Source organism: Simochromis diagramma, unplaced genomic scaffold (genome assembly GCF_900408965.1).
Source record: "Simochromis diagramma unplaced genomic scaffold, fSimDia1.1 OVJJ01000091.1, whole genome shotgun sequence".
NCBI classification, from domain to species: domain Eukaryota; kingdom Metazoa; phylum Chordata; class Actinopteri; order Cichliformes; family Cichlidae; genus Simochromis; species Simochromis diagramma.
Window position 1 is genome coordinate 1,935,021 of NW_024386901.1, and position 22,138 is coordinate 1,957,158.

General features: G+C 40.2%; 1 protein-coding gene across 4 annotated transcripts; it reads right to left on the reverse strand.

Moving 5' to 3' along the window:
• Positions 1 to 483: 483 nt before the first annotated feature.
• On the reverse strand, positions 484 to 21,804 carry LOC120735400 (interleukin-1 receptor type 2-like). 4 transcript variants are annotated; one of them, XM_040034766.1, is made up of 10 exons: positions 21,524 to 21,804; positions 15,950 to 16,096; positions 5,672 to 5,749; positions 5,035 to 5,287; positions 4,326 to 4,518; positions 3,751 to 3,919; positions 3,111 to 3,173; positions 2,708 to 2,840; positions 2,450 to 2,604; positions 484 to 1,501 (listed from the first exon to the last, which is right to left on the reverse strand). In XM_040034766.1, the coding sequence occupies exons 3-10, from the start codon at positions 5,745 to 5,747 to the stop codon at positions 1,470 to 1,472; spliced, it is 1,074 nt and encodes a 357-aa protein (XP_039890700.1). In that variant the 5' UTR covers positions 5,748 to 5,749; positions 15,950 to 16,096; positions 21,524 to 21,804; the 3' UTR covers positions 484 to 1,469. The 4 variants fall into 4 exon arrangements, with proteins under 4 accessions (XP_039890700.1, XP_039890699.1, XP_039890698.1 ...); XM_040034765.1 differs by having other exon boundaries at positions 15,860 to 16,096; positions 21,524 to 21,802; XM_040034764.1 differs by lacking the exon at positions 15,950 to 16,096 and having other exon boundaries at positions 21,524 to 21,800.
• Positions 21,805 to 22,138: the final 334 nt, after the last annotated feature.

Sequence of the window (22,138 nt, forward strand, 5' to 3'; positions counted from 1 at the left end):
AGAACCACAGAACTGTTTAAAGCTTCTTGTGCTCTGCAGATGAATCACATTTATTCTCTGGAAATTCACACTGTAGAAAATTAGGCACTCTTACATTTGTGGAATAGGGACACTGCCTGCACCGTACACAAGGGCTCGTTATGGAAGCCTTTTTCTGCCAATGAAAAAATACTAGGCATCAAAATGTCAAATTAGGGATCTCAAAATTTCAATTTACTAGCTAAAACTTAGGGGTTAAGTAAAAATTGTGAGACACCTAACAAGGAATTGTGAGCTAATAACCCCAAATATTATGATTGGAATTTTTTTAAAATGGTGAAAACAAGTTTCCATAGATCCCACTCGAAAACCTTTTCCTGTGAAATGTTTGGGTCTGTTTGCCCACTGCTCTGTGTCACATCCTGCCAAACGATGACGGGTTTGCAGGGTCTCTCATGTGGAGGATGATGTGGACAGCAGGACAGATATTACATCAGAGTCAGCTCACCTTCGTAATAGAATAGAATAAACCTTTATTATCCCACAAATAAGAAAATTTGGTGGTTACACAGAGGGATATAAAATATAGATGCAAGACACAAAGTGGTCCTATACACATAAGCAACTGAAGTTCGTATGCATGTACAGTGAACAAACAAGCTGATGAGTAAGATAACCAAAAATTTGTTAAACTGTGTTACAGAGTCTGACAGCTGCTGGTAAGAATGACCTGCGGTAGCGCTCCTTCCTACACCGTGGGTGTAAACGTCTACTGTCGAACGAGCTGCTCAGTGCTCGTACAGTCTCATGCAGGGGGTGGGAGGGACTGTCCATGATGGATGTTAGCTTAGACAACATCCTCTCCTCCCCAACCTGCTCAGTGGACTTCATTAACCCAGCAAATGTCCAAGTGTTCAGTGATAATTTTCATAACACATGTAACGATGGCCCTGTAATATCAGTTCCTTTTCAGGTGTGACTACACATATAAGAAAGATTGTCTCACTACCACCTATAAAAACCTTAACTTATAGCAACAAAGCATCATGACTGGTACATTGCACTAAGTCAAACATTCAGGTCACCTTGGAGGTTTTCTCAAACCACTTTCTTTTAGGATAGCTAGGTTTGCCGTTTAAATGTGTAGATATAAAGGTTTGTAAATTAACACAACACTCGTCTACTGAACAACATGCTCAGAATATTTATTGCATATATATGTGTATATACAGTGGACACTGATTGCAGTAGTAATATCTTGTGCAGTACAACACAACAGCTCTATTACATTTTTCCCACGTTACAAAGAAAACATTGTTTATATTTGGTTAATTCATCCCAGTAAATCCCCACTGCAAACTACAACCTCAATAATTAACATAAAATTATTCATTTGCTGATTAGCAGTCATTACAAGTGGATTTTACAGGCAAACCTGATAAAGATGGAGTACTTTGCTGATGCATCAGTTTGGTTACTGTGCGTTACAGTCAGGCACCAGTTACAACGGTGATGTTTGAATCTGTGGAGATGAACAACCAAGAGAATTAAATGTCAAAAAAGCGAGTGAACCTTAAAAATGTTACATTTGATTTACTTTTCAACAGTTTTCCCTTTAGTTTATTTTATTTTTCAGTTTCATAAAAAAGATCATCATTCAAAGCTGGCACAATTCCCTTAATGAAAATGTTGCATCTGGTGTAATTATTGATATTAAATAGATGTTTAAATTATGCTAACATTTTTCCTGTTTTATTATCACTTTGAACGAAGACTTGCAGTCTAATTCAGGTTGGTCCTTTCAAAGCGTGCCGACTGCAGTGATGAAATAAACTAAATAAATAAAAAGCTTAAACAATAATCACAACTCTTTGTAACAGTTTATAAATATCTTCTACAGATAATGTTTTGGATATAGACTTCTTTAATATTTTGTAGTTAAAAGTTCGTTGTGCTGAGACCTGTGATTAGTCTGACTGGGAGTTTATTTACCTTGAACATCTGTTGTCATGGTAATAAAGTTATCCCATGTGAAATAATATAAAACTAGTCAACATGAATAAAAGAAGTTAATAGAAATGCTTTGGTGGATTAAATGTTAATAATTTTTTCACTGACTGGATGTTATTCAAAAAGTTTTTTTCATTGTGCTCGTTCACACTTTGAGGACTGTTACACAAAGCATGGTTTGAGTTTAGTGAGGTAACTTCACTAAGCTCAAATCCAGGTTTTTCACTGTTACGAAGGTTCGCTTCTTACTGGAGTACATCGCCATGGTAACTTGCACTGCAGTCCTAAGCTGCTCTGAAGCTCTGTTTGGTATAAGAGAAATCACCACCTACTGACCAGTCAGTTTGACTTCTTTCTTTTTCATATTTTAGAGAAAAGATTACTTGATTAACTGATTGGGAGAAAATACACTAGTCCTCAAGGTTAGTAAGCAACATTAGGTGAGATATAATGTTTTTACCTTCTGGTTGCAGACTGAAATATCTTTCAGGAAAGCCCCTGTCACTGTACGCACGGCAGGTGTAGTTTATGTTGAAGTCCTCCTCCTTCAGCTCAGAAAATATCAGCCAGGTCTCTAACCACGCACCTTTACTGGAGCCATCTTGGGGCAGCAAACTGTTGAGGACAATGAGATGAGATGGTCCTAAAATTCCCAAAAGTCTCAACGTTCTCAAAAGTAAGCAAATAAAACAAATTGATGGAGATTTAAAGTACTGACCCCTGTTCTAACATGTGGACACGGTGAGAGGTGTTAGTCTCAAAGAATCCATCTTTGTTCAACCAATAAATATCAACAAAAGGCTTCCCAACACCCGGCACAAACACCAGGCACCTTTTACTGAAGTTGTACCCTGAACACATGCACAAACAGTAACTCAGTGTATATATTAAACTCTATTTCTTTAAACTCTATCAACCAAAAAATGTATTTATTGAAACATTTTTATATTCATTGCTATGTTCATCCTAAATTATGGTCTCTCCCTGCACTATGGAAAGAATGAAAGCAGAAGTCTTTGACTTTCAACACAATATGTTGTCCTAAATGAAGCCTGACATTCATAAATATTAAATCAACAGAACACCACATTTCTCAGAATATCATAGATTAGAAGACTTACCTCTCTGTGCTTTGATTACATCATTTGAGGGTTCATGCACTTGTGGAACCAAAGAGTAATCCCCTGAAATAGAGACCATCAAATACTGCGTACAGTAGTCTACAGTAGAGGTTGGACAATCACAAAGATGTGTTGGAAAGGAATGATATTTTCCACTATGTAGTTTACAGTTAGCAAACCTAAGCCATCACAAGATCACTGACCACCTGGACCCCTATAAACAGACTCCCTTCTAGATGTCTGGATGGTGGGTTTTAGGGAGGTCTTGGGCTCTCTCATGTTGGGCTAAGGAGGTTTAATGCACGTGATTGCAGAAACACTGAGTCCTGGGGGAAATGCTCTGACCCTGGTAAAGATGTGTTTATTAGTTCAGCTAACATTTTGGTTCATACTACTCGAAATATTCAGTACAAGTTTCAAAAGGGATATTTACTCATGGTATGCTTCTTAGCTAATGACTTGCCATTGGCAAGTTGTTGATTTGCTATTTTGTCTTGTAAACCAATTTGCCCAATGCTATGTTGCATAGAAAAAAAACAATTTGAACAATGTTTACTGTGTCGTCACTGTTATTAGAAAAATCCCCTTTACATATGGACAAAGAAACTGCTGAAGTCATTTTCTGTTTCTACAATCTCACCTTTGACCTCTGCGCTAATAGTCTCTGATACAGATCCTTTGATGCCACCCAGGGTGAATGTCAGAGTACAGGTATAGGTGCCTTTGTGTTGAAGGTCCACACTGGTAATTTTCAGTCTGGTGCCCCAATAGTAAAAGCTGTCTTTCCCATCCTCTATGGGGTCACAACCCTAGAGGGAGAAACACATAAGTCTTTTTTCAAATTAACAATGCATGAAGAAAAATGTTAACTATTTAAATTGGAGAACAGTTTACAGCCACTGGGATAGTTTTGATGCTCCTAATCTGTTCAGATAGACATTTAAAGAGTTCCATGATTTTTAATATTATTAAACTGTTTGTTTCCCTTCCACAAAATTAAAGGGCACGCACACAAACACACCGAGACTGGGATCTGCTGTCAGTCAAATTGCAATTTTTAAACACTCGTATCTCCCCAGAGTTTCAATACATTCCTGGTATTGATAGAAGTTGGAATAGTGGTAGTAAATAGTTGAGGCTGCAGCTACTGTGCAGTCTCTCCATTAAAACCATTAGGTTTCATGCAGCACTCAACAAGAATTCTGGAGAACTCACTCTGTACCACTTGATGGAGGAAGAGATGTTGTAGCTGTTCAGCTTATTCATTTCGTTCTTCAGAGGGCAGCTCAGATTGTCAGTGACTCCTTTTGTAAGTGGCTGATAAGCTTTCCTCGGCCTTCCACATTCTCCTGTAGGTCTTTCATCCACCACCAGTCGGCTGGCCTGCCTGTAGCAGTGGGAAGGAGTCCTGTTGGAAATTAAGCAGAAATATTATAAATGAATAGATAATTGGGAACACTCGCCCTGGCAGTGAGGGTCATTGTTTGACCTTCTTCACAGTCAAAAATCAAACAATATTAATATTAAATTTGTTGGAATTGTAAGGGATCTTGATCTTAGATTTTGAAAATCTAAATCTAATTCTGTGTTGGGGATAGATAATATTGCAGCAGTGCCGCTGCACGGGAGGCGGTCGCACCTGAGCGGAATCCGGTTGTTGTTGTTGGAGTGTGTGGCTGCAAGCTGCAAAGCTGCAGCCCGTGTGTGAACGGCAATCAGAATAAAAGTGTTTGAAAGTACTGAGATGTGGGCGGTTTCGTCATTCTCCTATTATAATTTCCAATACAGTAAAAGCCATAAACCACTCTGTGTTCACTGTGATTACTGATAGATCATGGAGGCAGTTCGATGAGTTGTGTAAGGTGTAAATTAATACTGTGTTCTATTCATTTCTAATATTTCTACTTCTACTAGTGCTTCCTACCTCAGTATGGTCACATAATCCCCACTGTCATTCATGGTTACATTGAGAATCCACAGAGTCTCCTCGTGCACCAGGATGTGACCAGTCTGACTGCTGATTTCTTGGCCTGACACCGAGTTGTACCACGTGATGTTGTACGGGACAGTTTTGAAATCAAAGACGTCTGGGGACACCAGTGTGCTTCTCAGCATAGCCACATCTCCAGGAACAGAGAAAACCCTCTCAAACTGGAGTTTGTAGTCAGTACAGTTCTCTGCAACATACATGTAAGTGTGGAATAGAGAAAAATAGTTATTTAACCTTTTATTGCTGAGAAATCAAACATTTCAAAGTCAAATATAATGTTGTTATTTGTTTGAAATTAATTGAATTGAACTGAACTGAGATGTGACATATTTCCTGCTCGATGTGTTTTTACTTGAACTTTCCCAAGCAGAGTTAAAAATCAGTGTTGTTGTAATTCTATCCCTGGCCACAAGAGGGCAATAAAATACTTCAGATCATGCTAGTGGCTCAAACTGCAGCTTGGCAAAATCATAACATATGATAAATTTACAGAAACATTTAAAAATTTGTTAATGTGTTCTGTGTGTGTGTGTGTGTGTGTGTGTGTGTGTAGCAGTGTTACTCAGCTCACCCTGTTCAAATCCGCTACAGATTCCACACAAACCAAGGAAAAACACAAGGCTTGCCAGTGTTGAACTTGAACCCATGGCTGAAAAACAAAGATACAGAACATTTAGAAGTGAACATGCTAAGAGTCACAGCAAAAACCTGAAATGGAAATCAGCTGACCTAGTGCCAGGTCTTCCTGCGTCTTTAAATTACATCCAGAGAATGTGAAAAGCCCAAGAGCCTTTAAAATCCAGCAAAAACCAGAGAAACTGAAAGAGCTAACTGTACACTGCCTGATATTTTCTCTCTCCTGCTCACTTCTCCTTTCTCACGCCATCTAGCTCCTTCTCTTGATCGTGAATGACTAGCGCTCTGGTATTTGAGGAGCTGCGTGTGTAAGCCAAAATGCTGCGTAATGCTTTATGACTGGAAGCAGACCCAGAATTCCTGATAACAGTCCAGTGTTAAGTGTTGCTCCCTTGGCCAGCCTCTACATTTTTGCATGGAATGTATTAACCCCTCAGGAGGAACTGAATTAAAACTGGTGAATTTGTATGAGTGTCGGACGACATCAGATTTGTTGCTATGCAAATCATACCCCCAGACAGTAAAGTGTCAAGTGGGACTAAGTAAATGCACAACCCAAGCCTCCATTAGTTCGCCAAAAACACATAAAATAAAGTTTACTAAGATAAACAAAGATAGTCGCCATTCTTCCGAGGTTTCTTTACAATTATCCACTTCTAGAACAGTTTGGTTGCCCAAACTTTTTAACGAGCACAAAAGTGATCGTTTGCCAAAAACTGATTTCCAGTGTTGCCGTGTGTGTGTTTTTTTGTTTGTTTGTTTTGATGTGTAATGTCTTTACTTATATTGGTAAGTAGATTTTAGTGAACAGGGTTTACGGGGTTATATATAAAATTTTAAAATGACCTGTTTTTTAAGTATCTTTATGACTCTGCGTTATTGTACCAACATTAAAACCAATCCAGTCCCCTTTTGGCCACTAAAAATATCTTTATGGAACTATTGTTATATAGTTGCAATTTCTGCTATCCTCTTAGTCACTTTGTCAAAAACTGACTGCGGCTTCTAGCTTGTGATACCAATGTTGTTTTGTGGCTCGAGATGACTTATTTTATATTATTGAGGGATACATTTGATATGCTTCGCTGTTTAAAGGCCAAAAGTTTATTCATGGCAGTTTAAATACTTGTAATTACTTTTTGGCAAATGCCAGAAATCAGTTTTTGGCAGACGATCACTTTTTGGCACATCGGTAGCCTACGCCCACTTACACACACATGCAGCGTAATGATTGTTTACGCAGGCAAGCTTGACCTTCAAAATAAAAGCACCATAATTTGAACTAAATAAAATAACAAATAACAAATTCCACTTTAATATGGTCATTGGTTTACTGAAACCCACAATTGCTCCTATCGCATCCACCGTGATGAGTGCGAGTGTGATTATGACTGTTAAAGTGTTGTACGAATATGAATGTGAATGTGGCTAGTAGTAAAAAAGTGCGCGCTGAGACCGATTTGATTTAACTGCATGCGTCAGTAGTTTTAATGTGGTTGTTTACACATAGTGAGGTAACCTGGTAACCTCGACAGATTGCGGCTGTTTGGCCCGTTGTTTTGGCACTGAACATTTGATCTAGTTTTAAACAACATGTAAGCAGGGACTGTGTTTACAAGCAGATAAACCAGAGTTTGTCTTCAAAAGGTGCAAAATGTGGGCCTGTACAGGGCAGGGGTGCCACCAAGGGGGTCGCTGGGCAACCCCCAAAATTTGCTGCCCCGCCTTAGTGCCTCCGGGCAAGACTGCCCTATGTTGGTAATAATGTAATAAGGTTGCAAAAGAGCTGGTGCAAATCCCTGGACAGATCACTGGTGCATCTCAGGGCATAACATAACATAGAGACAGGCAACAGTTCACACTCTTGCCTGATCTAATATTTATGATTCTAATTCTTATATGATTGTAATATTTATTTGTCTTTCCTGACCAAGTTTGCTCTTAACCCTGGAGAACCAATGGGGCCAGAGCCGACCCCATTGGCTTACTAGGGAAACCATGGGGTCAAATTTGACCCCATGGTTTCTCCAGGGTTAAAGGATAACTCCATTCTGGGAGAGCCGATGCTTCTGCTCGGCTCTGCTGAGAATCATTAAAACAATGGTTGAGACTTCCAATCAATCAATCAATCAATCAAAACAGATTATTATGGATTTTAAAATCTTATTTGGTTTTGATATGTACCTATTCTTAGTGATATCAGCTGATATCGACAATTAACCAGGCAGAACATTCATTTTGCTCTTTGTCATACTTTTTCAAGTAAACTATATTTGCCGACAGCATATTAAAACTGGAAATTCTGGTTTTATGGTGTGTCACCCCTGTATGGCCACCTCTATGAAAACATTCTGGAGGCGACAGGGACACAGACAGAAGGGCAGGGTGTGGTCGAGTGAGAGCGAGGACGAATGTAAAGAAGGTGCAGTGCTTGTTACAACCACGGCAGTGAATCAGAGAAGTAAAATGTTACGGTCCCAGCAGTTACTTTTTCAAGCAGAAATAAACACGCCCACACCTCCCAACAAGCCAGAGGGATGGTCTTGCTTCACCAGCTTTTGTGTGAAAGTAACCGTAACTTAGTTCCCATGTGTAAAAACAGTGGATTGAAGGGACCTTTTAGTTCCCTGAATCAGCTCCTGTGACTGAAAGTTCCAGAGAATCTGAGTTGAAGCCCAGCATATGACATTTTCTAATAAAGAAGCAATAAAATTTAAAATCTTCCCAGGAATTCAGTACCAGCTTTAAGTGCCGTTAGAAGCAACATCTGGGTTTTTTCACACCTGAGCACCTTGTTTCTTCTGGCTGACATCAGTTCATGAGTTTGCATAAATGTGCATGGTTTTCTCATCAATTCAGTGTGGTTTAGGCATATGTCTGGGCAATTATTAAAACCAATAGAAGACCAGAGAAAATGGCATTTAACTTAGAATTACATATTACCAGCCTTTCACTGAACTAGTACTGGTATTACACAATCAGTCCAGTCATGAGTCCAGTCATCAGGTTCAGTTACAATTAAAGTACACGACTAAAGCAGAAGGCAGACATGAGTGTACTGAGTAAGGAGTGACTTACTCGGTACATTTTCTACATGGATCTGAATTAAACATGCTGATTTACTGAGTGATTAACAGCTTAACAGATCCATTCATGTTTGATCCAAAATGACTGTTACTGCTGGTTTTAACTTCCTATTGAATTATTTGCATGGATGTGGTTGGAAAGCGCCAGAGGAAAAAACAAAACAAAACATTGCTTTCCTAAATATGGTACAGAAACCTGTCATTAACAGCACACAAGCAGTTAAAATAAAATCTCAATTGTTTCATAAATTCCCCTCACCCCCACCGACTTCATCCACCCATCTTCTGAAACTCTGTATGAATAGTAGTTTAGCATACATGCTTGAACTGGTTGAAACAGCAGCTGTAATACTCTGTATGAGGTCACGTTCAGATGAGATTTAATGACAGATTTTTTTTCTAACATTGTGTGACTTCACACCCGCAGAGTCTGTAGCTGCAGATAGTGTGGAAACTTCACACAAAACAAGTGCAGTGCTTTCCTGTGTTGAAAAGGTGATAAAATATAGAAAAAAATAAAAGGAAATATAAATTTAAAAAATGACAGATATTAAACAAATGTGTGTGCCAGTCCCGGCTTTCATGATATTGTCCCCCCCTCCCATCAGTAGTAATTTAAAAACGTTTATAATGCTTTAACAGCTTTGGGGCAGAAACTGTTTTTAGTGTATATGACCATGATTTCATTGCATTGTCTACCCGATGTTTCGCAATGGTCCGATAATGAATCTATCAGCACATCTTGAGTCGTTTGCAATTTTAAGTAAAAAGAAATAAATTGGTACATAATATCACAAATCGGTATGGTAAGTTTTGACAATCTGCACCAAGGCAAGCAAAAGCTTTTAGAAGAACACAGTAGCAACGAAATGTGTGCAGCTGCTGTGGGAAGAAGGAAAGGAAATGATCTAAACCTCAAAATTCTCACCTGTGTATCACGATACAGGAAGAGCTACTGCTGATGGGAAAACTATAATGAATGGGAGATTACTTGTGGTTAAAGAGGGCTCCAGTGAACGCTGTGAACGTGTCTTAACACTGAGTGGTGTTTGTTTAGTTTTGTTTCATCAAAATGTTTCACACCTTTCTGGGAAAAATGTAACCAGTATGCAGTGTGACACCACAGATAAAAACAAGCCAGTGCCTTCAATAAGTGTTATCCTGGGTTCACAGGCCAACCGTCAAAGGCAATATTGGTTGGTATCGAGACTTGGCTAATATTAGTGCTTTTATTGTTGGCTTGTGTTTTTTTTTACACTGCATGCAAACCACACAGGATCTCGATTACACGTGCACTTTTCAAGTGGTTGTTGTTTGTTTTGAGCAGAAGCTCTTCTGAAGAAATCTCGTTTCTAAGAAGAAAAGGTTCACAACATTTTGACTGTGAGAAACAGGCATGCAAAAGCAGGCTCCATCTATCTAAAGCTTATATTCACTCAGTTTTTGTTCATAAAAGCAAAACAAATAATGGAAAATAAGCACGGCTTAAAATAAAGTTGGCTAAGTGGTCTTTAGATTTAAACAAAAAATATTTTCAAGGTATAAAAGGAGAGCTTTAATTCATTTTAGACCCAATATCTGTGTCTGCTTCCAGTGCATAGTTTAGCTATTTAGACAAGTTCAGGCAGAGAGGGGCGAGCGTGGGAAGAAGTGAACTGGTTCATCGGGTCACGCTGCAGACATGAGGCTGAAGAAGACAGAAACGAGTGAGTCACCGGAGGTGTAAACCAGCGGGCAGGTCAGGGATCCCAGAGGTTGGCTGCGCAGTGGATTCAGACTGAGCTCTTGTTTACCAAAAGTCAGATGACGCTTAACTTTTTCTTTCTTACTGTACTTTTGAATGACTCAGAGCCACACATGCACTCTTTGTGAAATGGTGGTGTACCACCTTAACTCCAAATAGATTTATAGTTGTGTAATATTACACTTTTCAGCACCTTATCTTGGTACCACTTTCACACATTACTGGAAACATCCTTAACTGCAGACAATGGCTAATCAGTGCAGCTCAAAATATTGCTTCCTGGCAGGAAAGAAGCAGGTTTCCCAGCCAAGATCTGCCTATTTTGAGCACTATTTGGGTTTTTGGAAGAGAAATTCTCTATCATTTTTGTCATTGGCAGTGTTGCAAGATCTACAGTTCATGCACTATTACAGCTACAGTCAATAATAAACTTCAAGCAGACACCTTATGCTCTTTATTTTGCTTTTTTCCCTCATAAATACTCTGTAATAACTGTGGAAGCTCACATTAAATATAGTTCTCAGTAAAACAAAAGTAGAGATAAACTCTTTTTCAGTCTTTGGTCTACTTTAAGATCTTCAAGATCAGGTAGAAAGGGATCATCTATAATAGCTCATAACTGTTTAATATTCGCTGGGAGCTATTTGACTGTTATTCAGAGATCACACTCCATCTACAAAGGGCCACACAGCTATGACAGACTTGTGACATGCTAGCTTCACCATGCGCAGTTCACAGCAGACCTCCCATATGATGTAGCCTTCACAGATGCCAATGACAGTATTTATACTTTTGTGTATCGTGCACCTCCATTACTTTGTATTGTCACTGCCAAAAGGCTATATAGTGAAGTTTTCTCTTCAATTCGATCTATTCTCGTTCAGTCAATTTAACACAGGACCATGAATCCGGCGTGAGGCACACAAATCTGCCTTTGATCACAGTGTATCCACTCGCCTGCTGTTCAGACCTTTTGTTTGCAAGGGGTAGCCAATCAGAGCAAAAATGACTTAAAGGGACAGGAGCTAAAACACCAATACTAAGCAGTTGTACCAAGACCCACTATAAGATAAATGACTATTCTGAATAATGTTATTATTATTATTGAACTCTAATGAAAGTTTTGGATGAATTAATCAGAAAGCATTTTGAATCTAAACCTCCCCGATTAAGTTTCAGTCAAGGCACAAAACAAGAAAGTGATGCAGTTTTTCCAGAGCAAGCAGCACTAAAGATGTCTGCTTCTGGGAACAGATGGTGGAAGGAGTAAATGGCTGATGACAATATCGTTATCATAGTGTTGATAACCACTTTAGGGAAGGGCGCAAGAGGAGCAAGGCTGCTGGAAATCATTTCGTATCTTAAGATATCTTAAAGCAATAATCTACAGTTTATAAAATCTGCTAATCATCTTCAGCACGACCTTTTCTGTTTGCATTCATTGGACAAAGTCAAGCTGTATGTTGTAAACCACAGCAGTGTTATTGAAAATGCTTGCATGGCAGAAAACTTACAGAAGCTGTTGGGAAATGGGCCTCGCTAACGGACCAAATTTGTGCAATGTTTAAATTTCGCTACAGCAAACTGACAGAGAGGAACAAGCGTCTGTTTTCTGTTTACATTTGGTTAAATGTTCATTTGGTCTACAGATCTGTTCAGTCATGTGAACTTTGTCCATCTGTTTATAGGACAGCGATTGCCACATACACTGAAGAGCGGTCACAGGTGCAAGGTACTGATAACACGAACATCTCAGGAAAAGACAGACACTTTACGTGCATGCGTAGCTCAGGATTTTACTTTCAATTCCATGTTATGTTGGAATTAAATTAGTTTGTCAGCAGGTTTGGTGTAGCAGCTTAAAACTGCACGAGCCTGAAACAACAAGTGCTTTCTGTAGGGCAGTCAAATATTTAAAATCAAGGATGATGTGGACACAAACAGCAGTGAGCTCAGCAGTGATTGGCTTTAAACAGAGGTTGCAAACTTTGTATGCGTCACCATAAACATACAGATTCCGGTTGTGATTCAGATAAACGTGCAACAGCAACAAAATGTTCTTTCGACTGCTGTTAACAAACAGCTCGCAGCTGTAGGAGACGAACTCTGGACTTCAGGAAGGGAAATATCACAATACTCAAGCACTGCTCAGGGTTCATCTTTTTGACTGACCGATCAGTCGAAACCAACATTAAGTTGCTAAAGTTTGTCCTTAAAAAAATTCTAAGCAGTATTTTAACTCATTTAAATGTTCATCTTTACTCAATTTCAGTTTGCTCTTCCTCCAATTTGCCCTTAACCTCATTTAACCCCATCTTGTGAATAGTTTGAGCAGCGCAGAAATGCTTTGGGGAAACGTGGCAAATGTCAACTTTTTAACATTTCCATGTTCCTAGAATGATGAAAAAGTCCTTAGCTAAGCTAAAACAACAAACTTTTTTTTATTTTAAGGGGAAGAGGATGTGATTTCAATGGAGAATTGAAACCCAGATCTTCAATGAATCGCATCAACCAGCAATAAAAGTAACAACTTGCTCACAAGACTGACACACCCTGTAGGTCAGTCATAAAGATGACTTATTTATCTTTGAGCACACAGCCTAGCATTTGCAAATAACACCTAAGACTTTTGGATTATTTTCCTTTGTATAGTTGTTGTGGATTTGTTAAAATATGCAGAGGAGGAGAATCTGTGCGCCTGTTCTTGCACCTCCAAGTTTCTACCTTCTGTTACTGCTTTTAAATCCAATAAATAGTGTTTGCATTCTCAAGCGCCACCTGAATTTCATGGTTTGCATAGCCTTTCCTAACCAAATATCTGTATTTTTATATTTATTAAGTATTTAGATTTTTATTTGCACCCAGAGAATTTTCTGCACTCTAATTCAGGATGCTCACGCCTCTTGATTGTTAAGCATCAGATCAGACTATTTTCACAAGCTGAAAGGAAACACGCTGTCCTTAAGAACACTTTGAATCTTGTTCTCATGTTTGCTAAACCAAGTTATTTTTAACCATGTCTGAGAAATTCTGTTTTAAATTAAAGATGCGGTATGAGGGAGCCTTCCCGGAAATGTGAGGATGACCATCCCTGCTGGCCTGATAAGAGACGAACAATGTGGGAATTTTCTAATATAAATGACATTTCAGCCCTTAAGAGCGCAAAGGGAGACGTCTCAGAAATAGTGATGGAATGGTTTTCTAAAACTAGCTTGCAGAAACCGTGCCATCCTTGAACAAGGGTTAATGGCTTAAGTTTAAGACATGGAGCTTGTGGGAGGTTATCAAAATACATGACTCATTTAGCTCTGAAAAAGGGAAAGCAACGGGAGTTACCCTTCCTTCAGCCGAGCCTGAGAACATGAATAGTGTGACTGTGTTTTTTCACATTGTGGAAACAATACTGCAGGTAGTGTGAAATGGTAATTTGTTTGTGCTTTTTGGTTTGAGGTGAAATCCTCTGTGAGAAGGCTGCTCTCGTTTTTTTCTATTGTGGCTCTGTTATTTTTCCTCTAAGCTATCTACCTTAAACATGCAAGAGAACATAATGTAGAAGGGTCTAAATGTCCAAGTAAACACAGTTTCTAATAGCAGCAGTAACATACAGCTGTGAATGAGCCAAGTCGTCTAAACTCGAACAAACTGCAGGCTTGGGAATGCAGATGAATGCTCCAGAATTACAAGATTTGGTTCAGGGATTATACTGCGTATCCACATGAGAAGCTGAAGCCTACAAGTGTTTTGTTTTTTTCCCTTTGCTGTCAAATCACTGTGTACACTCCCTGCGATCCCTGCCTTAAGCAAGCTGTGCCTGCTTCAATTTCCTCTTTTCTCCTCCTTATACTAATATTTGACAATTTGCTTCATTTCCTCCTGCATCAGTCTAGCCTATCCCTCATCACCCTGCTCTTTCAACACAGAAATATTCATAGGCTATTGTTTATGAAAATATCCCAACCAGACACCCTCTCATACATCTGCAGGTGGATTGTTCACAGTTCAAGCTTGGTGTTTAAGCTGCTGTTTATAGAGCTGAACCAAGTGTATTGACTAATCCCCATATGCATCATTTATAATGCTAAAGAATGAATCCAGTGTCCTCTTTCTTAGCAGGAGAGTCAATGTACAGTTGATGTAAACATGGGGCAATAACCTGTTTTAACACAACAGAAAAATGACTGAAGTCCCACACAACTTTTTCTTATTTTCTAGCCAAACCACTGTGCATATGTGACATCTGCAGCAGCCATCTACATTTGCTCTTGGATTAAAACAAATAACAGTTATAAATAACTGTCCAAACTCCCGAGGGAGGTAGAAAGGTCTAAAGGGGAAGGACAGAAGCTGAAATATCCGCGCAACATGACAAACAAATGCCTCTCTGTGTAACTCTTGAACTGATTTGACGATATGCATTTCAATACATTATTAAATCAGAAAAACCTTCCCTAAATCAAATCTCTCATTCCTGTCATCAAAGCCTTCATTGGGTATATTTGTGCAGGGTACTGATAACACACAAAACAAACAGCACTGTGGCTACAGGAACCTGTTATCAGGGTGCAGCGACAGCAAAGTGTTCACATAAGATCATTTTACCTTTCTTGAAAATACATGAAAATACATGAATCGATAAATTTGAAATTTAAAGACCTTAATGTCATGTCATCATTATATAATATTCTGTAAACTTTCTAGGCATTTTAGGACAGAATATTCCTGATGAGTCTGTTGGTCTGGAATTACTCAGCTGCATGGCATTGCAGGATGTGAAAAAGCACATACAATGTTGACAAAGTTCAGTCACGGTAATGCAGGAAGAACTCCTACATAAGCTTTGGAGATGACAAACTGCGAGAAAACCGCACAGTACAACCCACACTGAACAACCACCCAGAATGCACCTAAATGAATCACTCCTTTAATGTGAGGTTTTTGATTTGGCATGAAAATCGTCCCTTTTTCTTCTCATCATCTGTCAGTTTTATACAAGAAAAAAGGTGTCAGTATTGCTATTCCTGCTCTATGAGATCTATCCATCGCTCAAAAATCAAACATTTGTGTTGGCTGCAGTGGGCATCTTTACTATAGTGTGAAAGGAAGTGTGCCTCCTTTGTGGTAAACATTACAAACGCACTTTTTCGAAAAAGTAAACAGGCGAATGGTAGACCTCATATTTCTAAGAATTCGAGCACCGAGGCCACATTCAGTGGCAGAGTTTGCCCCAAAAAAGTCAGAAATTATTAAGAACATAAACAGCTTAGGAACAAGTAAGTGGTAAATATTGACTCACCTAGGAAAAAGAGACACCGAGGCACAACACAGGCGAAGGAAGGATGAGACAGTTTACTCGACACGGCAGACCTAAGAGAGGAAATCTCACCTCTGACCCTTGCATGCAGAGAGGAATCTCAAACGTGCTGCCCAGCCGGTGACTCAACAGCTTTGTTCCACCTCCACAGGACGACGCACAGACACAGAGGAGGAAGAGTGTGTTTGGATTGCACCTCTCAGCTCTCTGTTCTCCTTCCTTTGCATTTCAACACAGCGTTAAATCAGCTAAACCTTCCCGAAATCAAATCCCTCACTGCTATGTTAACTAAAAATAACTTATTCTGGTTCACTAACTGTTAACCAGAAAAAACGCCCATAACATAAACACGGATGTTAAATATAAACAATATATTTAGTTGGTCATATTGTCTACAAGAGCATAAGCACATTTATATTTGTTGTTAAATATGACTGAAAACTCACTTTTCATTCATAGGATATTTAACTGTTGCAAGATTTCAGCAAGAAATGTGAAATCTTTGTGTTGTTTTTTTTCCGCAAAAGAAAAAAAGTCTTTGCTTTCAAAGAAATGTCTATAATGTAATGAATTAACAGAAGAACTAAATTCACCCTAAGCATGTTTAAAACGCTTCATTTTACTTTGGTGGAAAAGAAAATACACGCTATTATAGTTCTAATTGAAAAGATTAAGCCAGAAGAAGCAGAAAGCAGAAAAACTGTATATCCTTACTGTCAGATTTAATGAGGACGAGACCCCAAAGCAGGACTACAAACAAAAAGCGAAAAAGCAGGGAGCCAGAAAATCAAACACACAAGACACAGTTCTGGGATCAGCTCGGCATTGAGGCAAGCATGGGGAAGATGGCGGTTCGTACGGCCGGCCAGGTGGCCAATCGTGGAGATAAAGCAACTCTGTGGGCTGCCTGAGAGACCAGTGACTGAAACCCTCTAATGGTTTGACTGGTGACAGGCATTGGTGATGGGACACATCAGGCAGATGGACAACATGCCAGCAGTGGAGGTTCAGTGAGAGACTGTGTTGAAGGAGGAGAGGGGACTCCTCTAGAGGCTTGTGTGGAAGCCAGCGATGACTGAGACAGAAATACGCTGAAAGATGGATGGGAGCCCAGGAGCTGAGATGGAGCAATCACATGTCGCAAGCAGGTGGTTGACAACAAGAAGGCTGATGCTGACAACAAAGGAGACCCTGGTGTAGGCTTGGGGGTAGGAACAATGTAGGAACTCCACAGAAGGCTCAGCAGGTATCTGCATTTAAGACAGAGACCCATACTCAGGCTGTTTGTTTGGAACTCTTGGATTCAGGATTGTGCTCACACACTTGCAGAGACGAATCAATGGACTCAAGCTGAGACGCAGGTGGAGAGGGACCCTTGGACTCGGCATGTTAACAGCAGTCAGGGTGCCATTGCCTGTCCTCTAAAGGTCTGTGCATCCCTTCATGGATATGTCCCAGATTATCACTGACCCACCGCCAAACCGGTCATGCTGGATGATGTTACAGCAAGCAAAACCTTCTTCTCCACAGCTTCTCCAGACACTTTAGTGTCTGTCATATGTGCTGAGGGTGATCCTGCTCTCATCTGTGAAAAGCACTGAGCATCACTGGTGAACTAACCAATTCTGGTATTCTATGGAAGATGCCATTGTTTCACTGTTGCCCCTCTAATGCACCTGTTATTAATTTAACACCAAAGCAGCTGAAATTAATTAACACCCCCCTCTGCCACTTAACGGACAAGATCAATATCGCAGAGGTTTAATTGCCTTGATGCTGAGTGCAACACAATGCAAAGGAGGAAAGACATCAGTAATGATCACAGAGAAGCAACTGTTTCAGCCCGTCAATATTAGACGGGTTATAAGGCCATTTCCAAACAATATGAAGTCCATCATTATGCAGTGAAAAGATAATTCAGAAATGGAAAACATTCAAGACAACTGCCAATCTTCCCAAGGAGTAGACGTCCCAGCAGATTCATCCCAAGATGCTCAGAGAAACTGTAAAAAACACCCAAATAACAACCCCCTGTCTAAATCAGAGACAAACAGTATCCCACAGCTGTTTATGTTTTTAAACCCATTTTGCACAGAGAGGCATTTTTTGAAAAATGTATTGATAGCAATGTTGAATATTATTACACAGGGAAAAAAAACTACACGTAAAATAATCACACCGTGACGCCTCTGCCTTTGTAAATGGAGGGACAGTAACTGCGTGTTTATATGTAAGCGTGTAAAACCTGCAGATAGTCAGATCAACAGTATTTTGTCTCTATCTGCCATTCTGCAATTCATCTCATGTAAACAATAACGTGGTGCACAGCGTGACATGAAAAAAGGCACATACCTTTGACGCTGCGTGACGAACTCTGTATTCCTCGTCCACGCGGAAACGCAAAAAAGGAGGAAAATCTCAGTTTCAGCTGATTCGAAACGCCGTTTACGTGTGGATGAAACAGCTGCGTTTTCAAAAATACCCGTGTAGGTGCGGACGTAGCGTAAAAGAGTTAGTGGTTTATTTTATTACTACCTGTAATTTATTGCAGTTTACTTGTATTTGCTTAATTGTTTACTAAATGTTTGAGGTGTGAAATAAACCGCAATGGAGCAAAATATGGGTGTGTGTGGTTGGAGGATGTGTTTGTGCATGCATGCGTGTGCGTGGGGGGGGGGGGCGCGAACATTTTTCATGTAAAACAAAGGGGAGGCCCAGCATAAGAAGTTTGGGAACCGCTGCATTAAAGCATTAATAAGGCAACCACGTGTTTGTGAATGTCAAAGCACACAAACCACAGGAAGGCATCCTTAAAACATGCTTCAGCATATCTGTGTATTCGGCACTTGACTCAGATAACCTAGAATCCGGACATACTGGGTCCTAACTAGAGCCCATTCAAAAAGTTGAGATGAGGTAGTCCATCAAAGCAACAAATGATAAGGGGGGAAAAATTCCTCCAGAAATTCAATTAAAGTCTCTTGAGTCAAGCCCAAAGCAATTATACAGAGGTGTGAAGCCACACCCGGGCTTCCCCAGTGGATAAAGGAATCCCCATGAGCCACAGCCATTCGTCAAGATATGAGTCAAGCCCTACATCGAGTACAATCCCTGAGTAAATGTCACATTTTCAAACAGGATGTGCTGCGAGAAATGTGTACCAGTTTAAAGCTACAATTCAGGAGTGAGACATATCCCGAGCTCACGCAGCAAATGTTCTCTTTTCCCTTTAAGTGAGTAACCTGAAGGTTTTTTCCCTTTTTCTCTGCCTACTCACTGTGTAGACTGTTGGTGACTTGTGATATTGTATTTACAATTTTCAGGTATCTGTACTTTACTTGAGTATTTCTTTTTCTGGCAACCTTTTGCTTTTACTCACTACATTTACATAAATATCAGTACCTCAGCGCCTAGCTAGCGTTACAGAAGAAATAAAAGAAATAACGCTTTTTAACCATTTGTGTGCAGTTTGTCTCACAGTCTAGCTAAAGGTTCAGCTGTTGTATTTCAGATGGAGAGAGAAGAAAGAGAGCTAACGTCACTCAGAGATAGAGAAAGATAAGAAAGACAGGACAGGAGAGGAGAGGAAGGAGAGAGGTTAGATGTAAAGGTAGGGGCTGCTAAGTGATATTTCATAAACTGGAAATTTCAAATGTTTTTAAATCAGATATTGGGTCTGTACATGAGACATTATATTTTTTCATATGTGAAACGTGCTGCAAAACAAACTGAAGTAGACGAACTATGTTATTTAAAGGTTGCATGACAATCCTCTACAGCAGGGGTAGGCAACTCCAGGCCTCGAGTGCCGGTGTCGGTGCCGAGTGGATCAAGGACATCTAAAACCTGCAGGACACCGGCCCTCGAGGCCTGGAGTTCCCCACCCCTGCTCTACAGGTTAGTGCAGGATAAACAGGTTAGTTTGCAGTTGTGGACATCCACAGAGGGCAGCAGGTCAGTTGATTACAGCCTGCACACTAAGAAAATCTACTGGAGCTCTCAATAGAAATTATTGTGACTTATGATCTTTTCCCCACACTGAGCCATTAAAACCAATTAAGATTTCACCACCACATCCCACCGCAGTGTTGGAAGTTACTTTTAAAATGTTTCCATTCACATCATCCCCAAATGTTTCTGTAATCCGTTAGTCACTCAATGAGAGTAACTTTTGAATACTTTGGATTGAGCCCCGCTTGGACAGTCTCAGTCGTTGTGTCTTGGGCAAGACATTCACATGCCTATGTGGTGGTCAAAGGGCCCGGTGGCGCAGTGTTCGGCAGCTCGCCTCTGTATGCGCCCCAGGGTGGCGTGGCTACATGAGCTTCACACACAGTGTGTGATGTGTGTTGGGGGTGGAGACTGTATATGTAACTTTGGGTCCTTATGGGAAGTAAAGGCTTATTAATACAGGCCATTTACTTAATATCGTGCTTTTTACAACTACGTGAATGTACTATTGCTGTGATTTATTACTGTTACTGAAGGTCCGCGGCTCCGAACCATAGTAAAGGGACCTCTGGTGTTGGGCTCGTAGCTGAAAAGAGCTTTACTTTGTTGTCTGGGTCAACTTTGCTAGCGAGAGACAGAGAGAGGCGTTGAAAGGCTGCTCCAACGGAACTTATTGTTTCGGAGGAAAACATGAACACAGCTTACAGTCTAGTCGTAATAGCTTACTTACAACTGGGCTCACTCTTCTTGGCTGCAGTGGTTATTATATTTACATGCTTCCAGCTCCCGTTTCTGCTACGATAACTACTTTTCCACTCTCCTTTTTCTCCCTCCTCGCGCTCACAGACACATAATGGGTATGGCAGTCCATTCTCCCTGCAGCACGGACTACACTGCCCATGAGGCTACATTCTTTAGGGCGCCTGTAGCATGCTGCCTGTTAGCTTAGCACAACAACAACAAAAACAACGAAAAGGCGCTCTCTCACCCAGGAAACACACAGTCACAGAGAGAGAGAGCGTCACCCTGTAACCATGGCAACCGTAACTCTGCCGCCTGGAACAACAGAACGTAGCTGTCAAACAAAACCCAAACAGTCCTGACCCGCCACAATATGAAACAGGAAAATTCTGCTGTGTAATCCATTTATTTCAACAAAGTAACTGTATTCTAAATACGTAACGGCGGTACATGTATTCCGTTACTCCCCAACACTGACCATTGTACTCCCATCCTTTATCCAGCCGCTGGTCTGCCATGTTTAAATGACACCGGTTAAGAGGGAGCATGCCAACTGCATTTGTGAGCGTGTTTGTGGGCGTGTGCTTGTGAGAAGAAAGTAGCTTAAATAAATATCACGTGTTTTTTCTTTATTTCTGAGTCCTCTGTTGGTTTACTTTAGGCTCCAGTGAGCAATGCTTTTGTAAAATATCTGGGCACATGTACGTAAAAGCATTAAAAGTAGGAAAATCATTTGAATTTGTCTCTTGAAGGAACAGAAAAAATGTGTTAAAGTCTGTCTGGCGCTTACGTCACCGACAGGACTTCGTACCAAATCTGTTTTGGTCAACATGACACTGATCTAGAAATGAGACTGTGTTGAGTGCCACACATGCAGAAGCATCATGGATGATTAGAGTTCAGAGGTTTTGATGTTATGGTGTTAGATACCATTGTTTAACACAGGAAACTCACCAGACTGCTGTTATGTCAGTCCTTCTGTCAAGGCAACCGCCTCCTTAGTTTACGTGAAAGTCTTGTAAAAACATCTTAAGGTGGAAACAAAAAAATCTCATCTTAGACGTGTCCTTCGCAGCTCATACTTCCTCTTTCTGTGAGGACTTAAGCACATGTGGCAATTTCCTTTTTGGGAGATATTTTGAAAGCCAAATGATGTCCTAACATGTTGGGCAATCTTTGGGAGGAGAGCGTGCTGTTCGGGTGATTCACACATACACTGATCTCTTCCACGCCAATTACTGTGGAGCACCTTTTTAGTTCTTGTTAAAACAATCTTTATTTTAAGTGCAGTTGTTGTTGTTGTGTTGTGTGTGATTTTTTTTTTTCCGTTTTCTGTCACATTAAGTGGTTCCAGCAGCCTGAGTGCGTCTGTCTCCCACATTTCTGCGCGTTATGACGGTCACACTGAGCCCTCTTGTGGCTGCACGGGGAGTCAGCCTGACACAACGTCGAGCTTTAGCCGTGAAATGTGTTTCAACTGATGCTAAACTTTAATTTTAATGGTCCTGCTGCACTTTGAGCGCTTTTTTAGCCTGTTTCTGGGGAGAGGATGAATCGAGAACTTTCTGT

Excerpts from the sequence above, each read along its gene's own strand:
- LOC120735400 (XM_040034766.1), bottom strand. The coding sequence starts at position 5,747 with ATGGGTTCAAGTTCAACACTGGCAAGCCTTGTGTTTTTCCTTGGTTTG. Across the intron at positions 3,920-4,325 it reads CCTCCATCAAGTGGTACAGA|GGTTGTGACCCCATAGAGGA; the intron begins GTGAGTTCTCCA and ends TTCTCCCTCTAG. Across the intron at positions 2,605-2,707 it reads GTCCACATGTTAGAACAGGG|TTTGCTGCCCCAAGATGGCT; the intron begins GTCAGTACTTTA and ends TGTCCTCAACAG.